This window comes from Danio rerio, chromosome 7 (assembly GCF_052040795.2).
Source record: "Danio rerio strain M-AB ecotype USA chromosome 7, GRCz13ab, whole genome shotgun sequence".
In the NCBI taxonomy this organism is placed as follows: domain Eukaryota; kingdom Metazoa; phylum Chordata; class Actinopteri; order Cypriniformes; family Danionidae; genus Danio; species Danio rerio.
Window position 1 is genome coordinate 13,416,050 of NC_141027.1, and position 13,951 is coordinate 13,430,000.

A 13,951-nucleotide genomic window follows, 5' to 3' on the forward strand; every position below is an offset into this window, starting at 1 on the left:
GTTTAATATCTACTAAATGTGAATTTTGTCACAGTTTTGGAGCACACTAGCTTAAAGATATCTTAAAAACTAACAATACTGATTCTTACATCTAAAAAACTTGTTATTAATTTCATTGACTTTTAAAACAGCACAATAGGGGCGTTTTAATGTCACATGCAGATTTCCGTTTTCCGATTTCTAGCATCAACCGTATTTGTAATCTCATATAAGTTCATCCTTACTTGACTCCCTTTCCTTCCCTTTTATTTCTCCAGTGAAACGTCCTTCTTATGTGTTTCACCGTCTCTGTGAAGCCGCGGCCCTCTTTCTCGATCTCTTCTCCTTTTCATCTCGTGCATCTATCTACTCAGTTCAGCTCTCATCCTTTTTTTAGATTGAGGACCATGTGCTACACACACCCACTCTCCCCTGCCTCTCCTCCTCTCATCTTTTGCTCCAGATTCTTCCTTTTCTCTCTCTTTCTCTCTCTCTCTTCACTCACCCTTGCTCTCTCTTGCCTTCTGTCTTTTTTATTCCTCCTAATTTTCATGCTAGTCCTCCTTTTGCTTGCATCCTCATCATGTTTCACTTTCACTGCCGCCCACTCGGTCCTTTCAACATCTTCCAGCTCCACCTGCAGTGTGTGTATGAGTGTGTGTTTGTGGATTTATATCTGCTTCCAGTGTGTGTATATGTACTGTATGACTAAGTGTGAACCGCGCTGTCTGTTTTTGCATGTTGATTTATAGGGTGAAATCTTCAAAATGGATTTAACGTTGTAAAATGCACTACCGTTTATGACTAATAGTTAGGGCCAGACAGAATCTGTGGATATTTTTTGCTGTTTCCGCACAGAATTTTGTAAATGCAGAATGATTTTGGGAGTATCATAACTAACAACTTAATATATGAAAAATAAATTAAACCTTTTTTAACTTTTTTTTTTAATGTTTACAATGCAAATCCAATTAGATCCACTTATTTGGCAAACAAAGCAAGTCTCTCATATAATATATCTACTAAAAACAGAAAATATTACTTTACAAACTAGATTGTAAATAAATCAAATGAACATTTTCATATGAGTCAATAATAATACAAAAAAAAATAATTTAAAAACTGAATAAATGATAAATAAAATAAATGAATAAGCCCCAATTGGAACCGGTATGCACAGGACCGAATCAGCATATACATTTCGGTGCTTAATTCCAGTGCCACTGGTGCTGTGATAAGAACGTAAAGCAGGTCACACACAAGAAGCGACATGCATTTTACAATTTGAAATTCAGCGACTGTCCGCTGTGCCCAACCACGACTCAGGACACTGTTCATATTTCTGCCGTGCGACAGAGCGCCATCTAAATGGTTTCATTTTAAATGACAGGCAAATGTGCTTGTCTGGTGTGTGATACTATCAACTGTCATGTGCGCGCCGTGCCACGGCTTTGAGGGGCGCATCCGTTGTGTGACGCCCTTAAGAAGTATCAAGGGGTGCATCAAAGGCACACATAAGTACGCGTTGTGTCACACCATCTTGAAATATTTAATTCTAAACAGCTTTGAGGGATACGAATGTCAGCGATGTCAGGCGTTTGTTCTTGTTGCTTGTAAAAGGCAAGGCACGCAGTACGGCGCATGCGGTGAGCGACTCCCTTCATCAACACGCATGATCGCATTCATCTAATTTGCTTAAACTAAGCATTCTAAAGTATGGCTGTATTTTACAAGCAAGGATTCTGACGCACCAACATGCAGCAGATGCTTTACAAAAGTTGGGTGTAGGGGGGGGGAAACACGCCAACGGTATAATAAGTGATGGCTCATGGAATCAACTTAAAAGGTGAGGAATGGCAGCTTTGACAGCTTGTGACATCATCTGGCACTTTCAGTGAGTATGTTTACATGGACACCAATACTCCGATTTTAATATGATTACAATAATACTTTTGATCAAGAGTCTACCACACAAACAGTGATTTTTGATTATCTTAAAGGACCACAGACACAAACTGCGGAGGAAACATTTATAGGCTGGTGACGCAATGACGTTGATGGATCAATGTGCCATAACATGTAACTGGAAATCATGAATGTAACATTTAAAAAGCAGCTCATGTAAATACCTGAATCATGTTATTGTCTTATTCAGATTAAGGCAAATCATAAGATCACTGATGTCCATGTAAAAATAGTCACAAGCCCCAAACCCTTGAAAAAAGGTGCTCCCTGATTTTGATGACAGCCTGTCCACAGGTTAGTTGTACGCTGATGTAATGTTAATAGCATAATGCAAATCGTGCATTTATGCTAATAAACAAATGATCAAGAGAAATATAATAATTCAATTCAAATATATAAAATATGAATTGATGTTAACTTTAAACTTCTTATAAACATGGATTTATATTGTTCAGTTAATTATTAAAATATATATACTTTTTTTTGTCAAATAATTTTTTGGCTAAAAAGTTTGATCGGTTCAGGCACAGTTTTGGCACTGGCACCATTTTAAAAGTATAGATTTAGCACCGTCATCGAAATAACTTCAAATGATACCCAACCCTACTCAATGATGTGCTAAAAATCTGCAGATTTCGTGTGGGCCTAATAATAGTCAACATTTGGCATTGGATAAGAAAGTTTCTGGTCCTTCTCAAAGACTTTTTTCCCCGTAATAATTTAGTATTAATGTATGTGATTGTTTATGACATCCTTGCTTTCTTTTTTCGATTATGTGATGTCCATGTCAGGGCTTAATTTGTGCTGGAACACCATACCCCCCTATCCCCCCTCGCAATTCACAAATTAAGCACTGGTCTATGTTTGTGCAAATGATTTATATGAGCAATTTCCTTTACAGATCGCTCACAATGGCATATAAATCAGATTGTGCATACCTTTTTATTAAAGTGGACATTTCAAAATTTCCCTCTTTATTGGCCAGTAGTCTTTAACACATCAGTGTGTCTGTGACAATAAATAGTTTCTGGCTCATAAAGGGAAAGAGCTGTTATAATCTAGAGAGCTTGTGATTAGACCAAAAGAATAAGGAGATACAGTGCATCCAGAAAGTATTCATAGCGCTTCACTTTTTCCACATTTTTATGTTAGAGCCTTATTCCAAAATTGATTAAATTAATTTATTTCCTCAACATTGTACACACAATACCCCATAATGACAATTTGAAAAAAGAGTTTTTTAAATTGTTGCAAATTTATTAAAAAGTAAAAACCTGAAAAATCACATGTACATCAGTATTGACAGCCTTTGCCGTGAAGCTCTAAATTGAGCTCAAGTACATTCTGTTCACCTGTGGTAAATTCAGTTGATTGGACATGATTTGAAAAGGCATGCACCGGTCTATATAAGCTCCCAGAGTTGACAGTGCATGTCAAAGCACAAACCAAGCATGAAGACAAAGGAATTGTCTGTAGCCCTCAGAGACAGGATTGTCTCAAGTTACAAGGCTGGGGAAGGTTACAGAAAAATTTCTGCTGCTCTGAAAGTTCCTATGAGCACAGTGGCCTCCATCATCCATAAGTGGAAAATGTTTGGAACCACCAGAAATCTTTCTAGAGCCGACCATCTAAGCTGAGTGATCGAGGGAGAAGGGCCTTAGTCAGGGAGGTGATCAATAACCTGATGGTCACTCTGTCTGAACACTAGAGTTCTTCTGTGGAGAGAGGAGAACCTTACAGAAGGACAACCATCTGTGCAGCAATTCACCAATCAGGCCTATATGGTAGAGTGGCCAGACTGAAGCCACTGCCCGCCTGAAATTTGCCAAAAGGCATCTGAAGGACTCTCAGACCATAAGAAACACATATCTCTGGTCTGATGAGGGTAAAATTGAGCTCTTTGGAGTGAATGCCAGGTGTTATGTTTGAAGAAAAGCAGGCACTGCTCATCACCAGGCTAATACCATCCCTTCAGTGTGGGGATGTTTTTCAGCAGCAGGAGCTGGAGGACTAGTCAGGATAGAGGGAAAGATGAATGCAGCGATGTACAGAGACATCCTGAATGTAAACCTGCTTCAGAGTGCTCTTGACCTCAGACTGGGGCGACGGTTCATCTTCTGGCAGGACAATGACCCAAAGCAGACCACCAAAATATTAATGGAGTGGCTTCACAACAACTCTGTGAAAGTCCTTGAGTGGCCCAGCCAGAGCCCAGAGCTAAATCCTGTTGAACATTCTCTGGAGAGATCTGAAAATGGCTGTACACTGTCGCTTCCCATCCAACCTGATAGAGCCTGAGAGGTACTGCAAAGAAAAATGGGCAAAAATTCCCAAAGACAGGTATGCCAAGGTTGTGGCATATTCATAAAGAAAAAACTCTTTTTTTTCACATTGTCATTATGGGGTATTGTGTGTAGAATTTTGAGGAAATAAATGAATTTAAACCGTTTTGAAATAAGGCTGTAACATTAAAAAATGTGAAAAAAGTGAAGCGCTATGAATACTTTTCAGATGCACTGTAATGTCATTAATGATGTTTAATGGTCTATTTTCCTATAAAAGTAAGACATTATGATACTAGTTAAATGTCCTTGTGAATGTTTCAATAAAGCTGCATTTATCTGGTAAAATCAATAACAAATTATGATTATTATGATAATAAAAAATTGTATAAAACAAAATTTTCACAAATTGCTGTGGACGTAACTCACAGGTCTATGGACTGTCAACACAACACAAAAAAGTCAAATATTACTAATAACAAATAATTAATAGCACTAATTACAAATAATTACTTTAACAAATATTACTAATAGACCCACCACTGTCTGAGTGTCTGAAACACTCCCTACCCCCTTTCTTTCAACCTTAAAATGAGATGTTCAACTGAGAACCTCTGGTTGAGTTGACACTGTATGTCACTGTGACAAAATATGGCTCGAAAAACTTTGTTGACACTAGTGGGAGGGATTTATGTGTTGTGTTTATTGTAGAAACAGTACACTTAATTATAGTAGTGCAACATCTCTTTTGTCTCATGGGATTCCTCTTACCTTCCTGAGTACGTGAGCAGGATGTTTATGTGATTAGAGCGAATGTCGTTTTGTGTTTACTTTAAGTTGAGTTGTGGATTTGCGCTGTCCAGACTGCCTTCATATTTTTGTGTTTGGTTTTAGGGATGTGCCTCTGTGGATAGTTTGATGGTAGGAAAGAGAAATAGAGAGAGACGCAGGTGTGAAGAGAAATGGGAAGATTGAGAACTGATGAAGCACTTTCAGTGTGATAGACTGTGTGTTTGTGTGTTATTGTACAGCTGCAGTGAAAGCATTCGCAATCTGTTCGCTTTATCAGCCAGGTCTGCTGGGAAGGAGAATGATTAACTAGCAGAATAGGATTGCTAGTTTAAAGGTGACTCTTTTTGCTAAAGTGCTTCTGTGGGCCATGAAACCCCCCTGTTTCAGCCAGGTGTTCTCACACCTAGTTTGAAAAAAGTCATGAGAGTGCATGAGTCAAGCTTGGTTTAGGAGGGAGTGTCGAGTAGCGAAAGAGGAAAGGGTTTGCAATGAAAGGGGAGTTTCAATTTGAGCACGTGCTGATTTTCAAAGAGGCAAAACAAACACAGATGCAGAGGAGAAAGACGGTGACTACATTTACATGGATATCAGTTATCAAATTATTTGCTAAATTTATTAATTTGTTGACTTTACCTGCAATTTGGCACTTTCATTTTCATTCAGGAACTTTTCATGCATGACCCCCATGACAAACAAGATATTGGATGCGAGGAACTGCTGGAAGAGAGTAGTTTTAATGGAATGCTTGATACAGCACGGTGAATGGGAGAAAAAAAATGTCCTAATGTCTCTGTAACTTAGCATGTACAGTGGATCTTTTTTTTTTTTGGTATTTGGCAGGGAGGTGTCTGAATAACACTGTTGAGAAACGGCTTAGTAACTGTACTGTGGTGTTAGTAACTGTACTATGAAGCAGGTTTCGAGTGGCCGCTGCATTTGGATACTATACCAAAGTTGGCGACTCGGGGGCAGTGTTTTCTCTGGGATTTTTTTTCAGGTGTGACGGCAGGCCTTTTACACAGATCTACCAACTACCTATGGCGTTATTTCAATGACAAATGTTGTAAGTAAAGTATTAAAATTCGAGATTGCATTTATGTAATACAAGCATGCGAAGCTCTTTGCTTGCGTGCCGATTTCCTCTGTTCAAAAACTTTTTGCACACCCCCAAATAAACACTGCTAAAGTTTGATTTAATGTGTTAATGTAACGAGTACATCTCCAACATTTATTAGATACGTTTTGGAACGATTGTAACCCGCTATTAAAAAAAAAAAAACTGAATGTTTTGAATGAGAAGCTGTAGCCGGATGAATTTTGGTGTGGCGCCCCGCCATGGAAGAATAACGCCCCATTCACACGGGGCTTCAGCGTCAACGCTTGACTGAAGGCGTGTCTGAAGTTGGGGCTAATGAAATCGTCATAGCAGTGTCAGCCAATAAAATTCAGTCAGCAATTGGCCACTGTCTAGCTGGTGTATTTGCATACAGTGATCTAATTGGTTGACGCTTCCACAATGCAGTTCGACAACGCCTGACGTCACCCATTCAAAATGAATGGGAAGCGTTGACGCTGACGCCCCATGTGAATAGGGCGTAAATGTATTGGAAACCATGTGGGGGTGTTACTGTCTGAGAGGGGGATACATTTCTGTTTAAAACTCAAATAAAAATGTACAAAATAAAATCAAAACTAAAACTAACAATACCAGTAATGAAATGAATTAAAAAAAAAATTAAGTTATAGCAAAATGTTAATATAATACTGAAATTTAAGCTAATTTAAAAAACAAAACTATATAATACCCTTGGTGTGCAGACACAACTACACTATAAAAAAGTCTTGCTGCCTTAAATTTTTGTTGTTGTATCAAAACAACTTTTCTAGTCATCTTAATTTACATCAGGCAAACTGACTAAAACTAAGTTAAACCTTGTACTTAAAAAAACTAGTTAAAGCAACAGAATTTTTGCTGTCTTGAGCTTTTGAATAGTTGGTTTGCTTGTTTAAAGGTTTGAATGTTAACTTTCAGCTCAACCAATGGTTTACTGTTGGTTGATTCATGTATACTGAAGGGTTTGGCATTTGATCAAACTGGAATCATATGCCATAAGAAAGGAAAAACCAAGTAAATGTGGATTTCATGATGACTTTAAACACACCACCCACAAAAACACAAACACTAATGTTTTAGGGAAGTGCTTTGCCAGGGCGTATGCCTTTACTCCAGTCCATAAAAAGATCAACATAACACACTGACGTCACATCCTGTTTTATCATCCATCTGCCATCTAGTTTGTTCTTGAACAATAAGAGATCCTCTGCGTGCTCTGAAAGTACCCGTTGATCAATTGTTTGGATTGAGATTTGTGTTGTAAATAGAGCAATTTTGCCACACAATGAAAGTTTGCTGGGTCACAGCGTTGCAGTGTCTGGACTGGAAGTGGTATCCATGGAAACCATCATCAGCGCTCGCTCACAACCGCAAGGCTCGCTTTTGTTTGTTATCGTCTTGTAGTTAATGGTGATTGCTGAGGCAAGCATTGCTACTGTTTCTCGCCCAATGTTAGAGATCGGAACAAAATATTCTCTTGATTTGGCTCACGAAGCAGCATGAATACTTTAGCAGCAGTATATTTGCTCTTGCTAGGGCTGCTCGATAATGGGGAAAATCATAGTTTATATATAATAACAACAAGGTACTGGAAATATTTTTCAGAGATTTTGGCTTATATTGACATGATAGCATCAAGCAGTTGCTGCAGATTTGTCACCTGTGACATTGACACGATGCTCAGTTGGTACAAATGGGTCCAAAGTGTTCAAAGAAAATATCCCCCACACCATTACACCAACAACACTAGCCTGAACTGTTGTTTCGAGGCAGAATGGATCCACGCTTTCATGTTGTTGACACCAAATTCTGCCCCTACCATCCGAATATTGCTGCAGAAATCGAGACTCATCAGACCAGGCAGCGTTTTTCCAATCTTCCATGTCCAATTTTGGTGAGCCTTTGTGAATTGTAGCCTCAGTTTCTTGCTCTTATCTGACAGGAGTGGCACCCGGTGGGGTCTTCTGCTGCTGTAGCCCCTCCGCCTCAAGGTTGGACCTGTTGTGCGTTCAGAGATGCTCTTCTGCATACCTCTGCTGTAACGAGTGGTTATTTGAGTTACTATTGCCTTTCTATCAGCTGGAACTGAGTTGCTGCCATGTGATCGGCTGATTAGAAATTTGTGTTAATGAACAGCTGGACAGGAGTGCCTAATAAAGTAACTGTTGAGTTTATATATGTATGTATGTATGTGTATATATAGCACAATTTATACACAATAAAATGATTTAAGGTGCATTATGCACTGAAAATCCTTTAGCTCCTCTTTTAATGGTGTTATGCACTGTTGAAGGTGAAGTATCCAAATATCTTCATATTTTGTTTGAGGAATATTGTTTTTAAACATTTCATTAATTTTCTCATCACATATTTGTTGAAAAACTGTACCTTGTAACTTGTAATCATAAATACAATCACCTGTTGACATCACCTGCTTTAAATCACACCATTATTTACCAAATTTACCAGGTTACCAGCCCTAAACTGCTCCTGTCACAACTTTTTTTTGGAATGTGTTGCAGGCTTAATGATGTATATTTACAAATGAAATATTTTGTGTTCATATTGTCATTTAGGGCCCTATCATGCACCCGGCGCAATGTGGCGCAAGGCGCAGCGCAATACTTGTTTGCTAGTTTCAGCTTGGCGCAAGAGTCGTTTTGAGGCGTTGCGCTACGCTGTTTAAATAGCAAATGCATTAGTGCTCATATGTGCGCCCATAGGCGTTCTGGTCTAAAAAGGAAGGCGTTCTGAGGCGCACTGCTGGCGCGTCGCTATTTTAAGAAATTATAAAATAGTTGTTATTATTATAATTAGCAATATTATTTATTATATCCATATTTATATTTGTTTTATTAAAAACAAGCTTAGATTTGCCCACCTGTCAGGTTTTAGACCATAAGGGGCACAGCATGTGTTTTAGGATATAACTCAGGTTTTTGAACACACTTCGTTATTATTGTTCATTTATTCGTTTGCTGTAAATTAGAACTGAATTTAGAAATAGTTTTGAGACGAATATTTGCGCTTAACAAATGCAATTAATTATTTATAGACTAATTGATGTCTGTGCGTTAAGGTTTCCTTATCCAAGAGCGAAAGTGAAAGTAGATCCATTATCTCTCATTCTAACGCAGTAGATGCTCTGTTTAACAGTTTTCTGTTAAAAAAAAAAACTGTTAACCGTAAACTGTTTGCTAGTGAAATGCTCAGTTTTTCCACTTAGACTTACTTTGCGTCCTGTAAATAGCGAATGCGCTCTTGGCGCGACGCAGCTGGCTCTTAAAGGGAATGGGAGATGAAACTCTAATTGGTTTATTCTCAAAACACACCTATAACTCATTAAGAAAATAAACTCAACCCATTTAGACCATGCGCCATGGCGCAAAGCAGATTTTCCCGTCCGTAAATTAGCAAAAATGCGTTCTGACACGCTCTGAAAGCGTTTGCGCCCTGCATTTTGCGTTTTGCGCTCTGCGCATGGACTGTCAAAATGGAGCCCTTTGTCTGCGATGAAATACAAGTCAAAGTAAATGTTCTTTTTTTTCTTATTTTTCTGCGTTTTCCATATACTGTCCCAACTTTTTCTGATTCAGGGTTGCATTTACTAACATGAACGAAGTATGAATGATACTTGTACAGCATTTAATAATAATAGTTCAATATTTACCAATGCCTTATCACAATCAGGCTCGTTAACATTAGTTAATGCTCTGAGTTAACATAAACTAGCAAAGAACAACTGCATTTTCATTAATATATTGTTCATTGTTTGTTTATGTTAGTAAATAAATTAACTAACAATAATTAATACTGCCCTAAAGTGATACCAGTAACTTTGCTATTACACATAAATTTCAAAGAAATTGAAATTTCACAATTGTCAGTACTAAAAAAGGATGGGACAACTAGTAAAAAAAACAACTAGTAAAAAGGCTTAAAAATTATGAAAAACAATGAAACTTACAATAGATTAAAAAAATGAACAGAAGCACAGAAGTTCTTTCACGCTTTTGAAAAAATGTTAATTAATTTCTACACAATCTCACGGCAATTCGTAACTTTTTCATTTAGTGGCTAATTCGTATGAATTCGTACGATCTAATTCGTACAATTTAGTACGATTTTCTTATCCCCCAATGACGGTTGGGGTTAGGGGTGGGGTCAGGTGCCACGCCTCCTTTTTAAAATCGTACCATATCGTACGACTGAACTCGTACGAATTCGTACGAATTAGCCACTAAACTGGCAAAACGTAAAATACTTACGTTTTCTCGTGAGATCAGGCTGATTAATTCAGTGGAAAAAATTGCATTAAAACAACTTAATACTCATCTTTTTTCTGTTAAACAAAAAGAGGTTCTGTAATCTGCAAGTTGCTTTAGGATAGCATGTTTAAACCTTTGCACATCACACTTACCAAATATTGATTCCTTTCAATGTGTGTGACATTGTCTGAAGTCACTTCCTCTTGAACTTCTTCTTTTCCTCTTTCTAAATTTCCCTTAATCCACTTTATCATTCTTGCCGTTCATTTGTATGGTGCTAGATGCAATTTTATGTCTATGATGCCCTGTACAAGTGGGAACATTAAAGGAATTGTTCAGCTAAAAATGAGCTTTGATGCTTGAATGGTGTTTTTGTCACTGTATACTGGTTTGGAAAGACATGAGGGTGAGTGAAAATAATACTTTTGTTTCTTTTAAAAGGATAATTCACCCAAAAATATTTACTCACCCTTCACTTGTTGCAAACCTGTTGCAAACACAAAAGAAGATATTTTAAAGAGAGCTCAAAACCTGTAACCATTGGCTTCCATAGTATTTGTTTTTCCTCCTATGGATGTCAATAGTTACTAATTTCCAACATTCTTCAAAATATCTTCTTTTGCGTTGCATGGAATAAAAAAACTCACAAACATTTATAACCAATTGAGGGTGAGTAAATGAGTACATTTTCAGTTTGGCGTGAACTATCCCTTTAAATTTAGTGTTTGCCCTTTTGTATTTTGCAAGAAGGTCAGCCATTCGGGTGTATATGTTAAGAAAAAGCTGACGTAAGCTGAAAACCTGTAACCATTGACTTCCGTAATTGTTTTTCCTCTTATGGATGTCAGTGGTTACCGATTTCCAACATTCTTTAAAATATCTTCTTTTGCATTGAGCAGAATAAAGAAGCTCACAAACATTTATAACCAATTGAGGGCGAGTAATTTAGTACATTTTATTTTTTGGTGAACTATGCCTTTAAATTCACCTGCTGTTGTATTTTAAAAGAACGTCTGATATTCTGTTTTATATGTAAAAAAATAAAAACCTGAAAATCTGAAACCATTGACTTTCGTATTTGTTTTTCCTTGTATGGATGTCAATGGTTACTGATTTCCAACATTCTTCAAAATATCTTCTTTTGTGTTTCAACTGAATAAAGAAACTCACAAACATTTATAACTAATTAAGGGTGAGTAAATGAGTACATTTTCTTTCTGGCGTGAACTATCCCTTTAAATTTACAATTTGCTCTGTTGTATTTTGGAAGAACGTCTGCCATTTAGTTTTATATGTTAGGAAAATGCTGAGGTAAGCTGAAATCCTGTAACCATTGACTTCCATAGAATTTGTTTTTCCTCCTTAGGATGTCAATGGTTACTAATTTCCAACATTCTTTAAAGTATCTTCTTTTGCATTAAATGAAATACAGAAACTCACAGACATTTACAGTATAACCAATTGAGGATGGATAAATGACTACGTTTTAGGTTTTGGGTGAACTATCCCTTTAAATTCACCTGTTCTGTTCTATTTTGGAAGAACATCTGCTATTCGGTTTTATATGTTAGGAAAAAGCTGAGGTAAGCTGAAAACCTGTAACCATTGACTTCCATAGTATTTGTTTTTCTTCTTATGGATGTCAGTGGTTACTGATTTGCAACATTCTTCAAAATATCTTCTTTTCTGTTGAACAGAATAAAGAAACTCACATTTACAACCAACTGAGGGCGAGTAAATGAGTACATTTTAATTATGGGGTGAACTATCCCTCTAAGTTTACCAGTTGTTCTGTTGTATTTTAGAAGAACGTCTGCCATTCTGGTTTATATTTTGGGGAAAAGCTGAGGGAAGCTGAAAAACCTGTAACCATTGACTTTTATAATACTTGTTTTTCCTCGTATGGATGTCAATGGTTACTGATTTCCAACATTCTTCAAAATATCTTCTTTTGTGTTCCTACAAAATAAAGAAACTCACAAACATTTATAACCAATTGAGGATGAGAAAATGAGTATATTTTAATTTTTGGGTGAACTATCACTTTAAATTCACCTGCTCTGTTGTATTTTGGAAGAACCCATTCTTCCAATGGGTGAAGAATTTCAAGAAAGCCATTCTGTTTTATATGATAGGAAGTAGGAGTCTCATTCTGTGAAGTCACTACTATTCTTTTAGTGCATCTTGTGCAATTGTTTTGCCTTCTTTTCTCTTGGGAGTCTTGTGTTCTTCTCATTTGTATCACAGAAATGTGGAAGTGGTAAATGAGAAGTCTTTGTTTGCACGAGTGGCGTGTGTTTGCGGTCTGTAACTGGAGTGTTTGTGTGTGTTTCAGGGCAGTGATGCCGGGCATGGTACTGTTTCGGCGACGCTGGTCAGTCGGCAGTGATGACCTGGTGTTGCCGGCTTTCTTCCTGTTTGTACTACACTGCATATGGTGAGTCTGCAAGCTTGTTCTTCTATAGGCTCTTTGTGTTTGTGTGTATTTACATTGAAAGTCTTTAAAGGTAATGTTTGTAAGTTTTTGCCTCTTCTAAAACATAAAATACTATAATGTTTGTTAATATTTTAGAAACATGCTAACTGAACATTCTTGTTCATCTGAAAAACAGTGCTGAAGTCAGATATTCTGCCTTGAAAACGTGTTACGGGCCTGTACGACTGTTTTTTTTGCCATTTAACCCGCTCAATGCCAGTTTAGCCAATTATATTTTCAGCACGGGTTGCCTTTGTATGAAACGACATATTCCATTCATTCAGTAAGGAGGGCATCTTGCATTGTAACTCCATGTCCAAACAACACGCTAATTGACGAGATTTGCAGTAATTAGTAATTTGCCTGTTTGCACTACACAATACATGACAGAAATTTAAATACAGCCATTCAGAAGCACAGAATAGTGCACTCACTGCATTTCAACGAAATGGGGAGGTTTATAATCTGATTAATACATACTGAACTTCTTTAACATTATTAAATGTTAAAGTTGAATCAGTGATATGTGTTAGTTTACACTGAGTCACAGTTCTAAAGTTTAATTTCAAACGGTTTATTTTCAAGATCTGAGGTGAACTATCTGCTGCTGCTTTCAGTATATGGCAATATATATATACATATACATATATATATATATATATATATATATATATATATATATATATATATATATATATATATATATATATATATATATATACATATATATATATATATATATATATATATATATATATTTATTTATTTATATATATATATATATATATATTTATATATATATATATATATATATATATATATATATATATATATATATATATTTATATTTATATATATATATATATATATATATATATATATATATATATATATATATATATATATATTTATATATATATATATATATATATATATATATATATATTTATATATATATATATATATATATATATATATATATATATATATATATTTATATATATATATATATATATATATATATATATATATTTATATATATATATATATATATATTTATATATATATATATATA

At 36.1% G+C, this 13,951-nt stretch overlaps 2 protein-coding genes and 1 long non-coding RNA gene across 7 annotated transcripts in view; 2 read left to right on the forward strand and 1 right to left on the reverse strand.

Moving 5' to 3' along the window:
- si:ch73-119p20.1 overlaps positions 1-578 on the reverse strand; it is a 31,095-nt gene extending 30,517 nt beyond the window's left edge. Inside the window, exon 1 of the long non-coding RNA XR_015495401.1 lies at positions 225-578. This is a non-coding gene — a long non-coding RNA (si:ch73-119p20.1). The remainder of the gene's footprint in view (positions 1-224) is intronic.
- plekho2 (pleckstrin homology domain containing O2) overlaps positions 1-13,951 on the forward strand; it is a 189,209-nt gene that overhangs the window by 27,621 nt on the left and 147,637 nt on the right. The gene's annotated exons all lie outside the window — the stretch shown is intronic.
- dagla (diacylglycerol lipase, alpha) overlaps positions 1-13,951 on the forward strand; it is a 97,885-nt gene that overhangs the window by 23,251 nt on the left and 60,683 nt on the right. For all 5 annotated transcript variants that reach the window (XM_087260596.1, XM_087260598.1, XM_087260600.1 and 2 more), the window contains exon 2: positions 12,736-12,837. In XM_087260596.1, coding sequence (XP_087116722.1) covers positions 12,743-12,837 — 95 coding nt within the window. In that variant the 5' untranslated portion in view covers positions 12,736-12,742. The remainder of the gene's footprint in view (positions 1-12,735; positions 12,838-13,951) is intronic.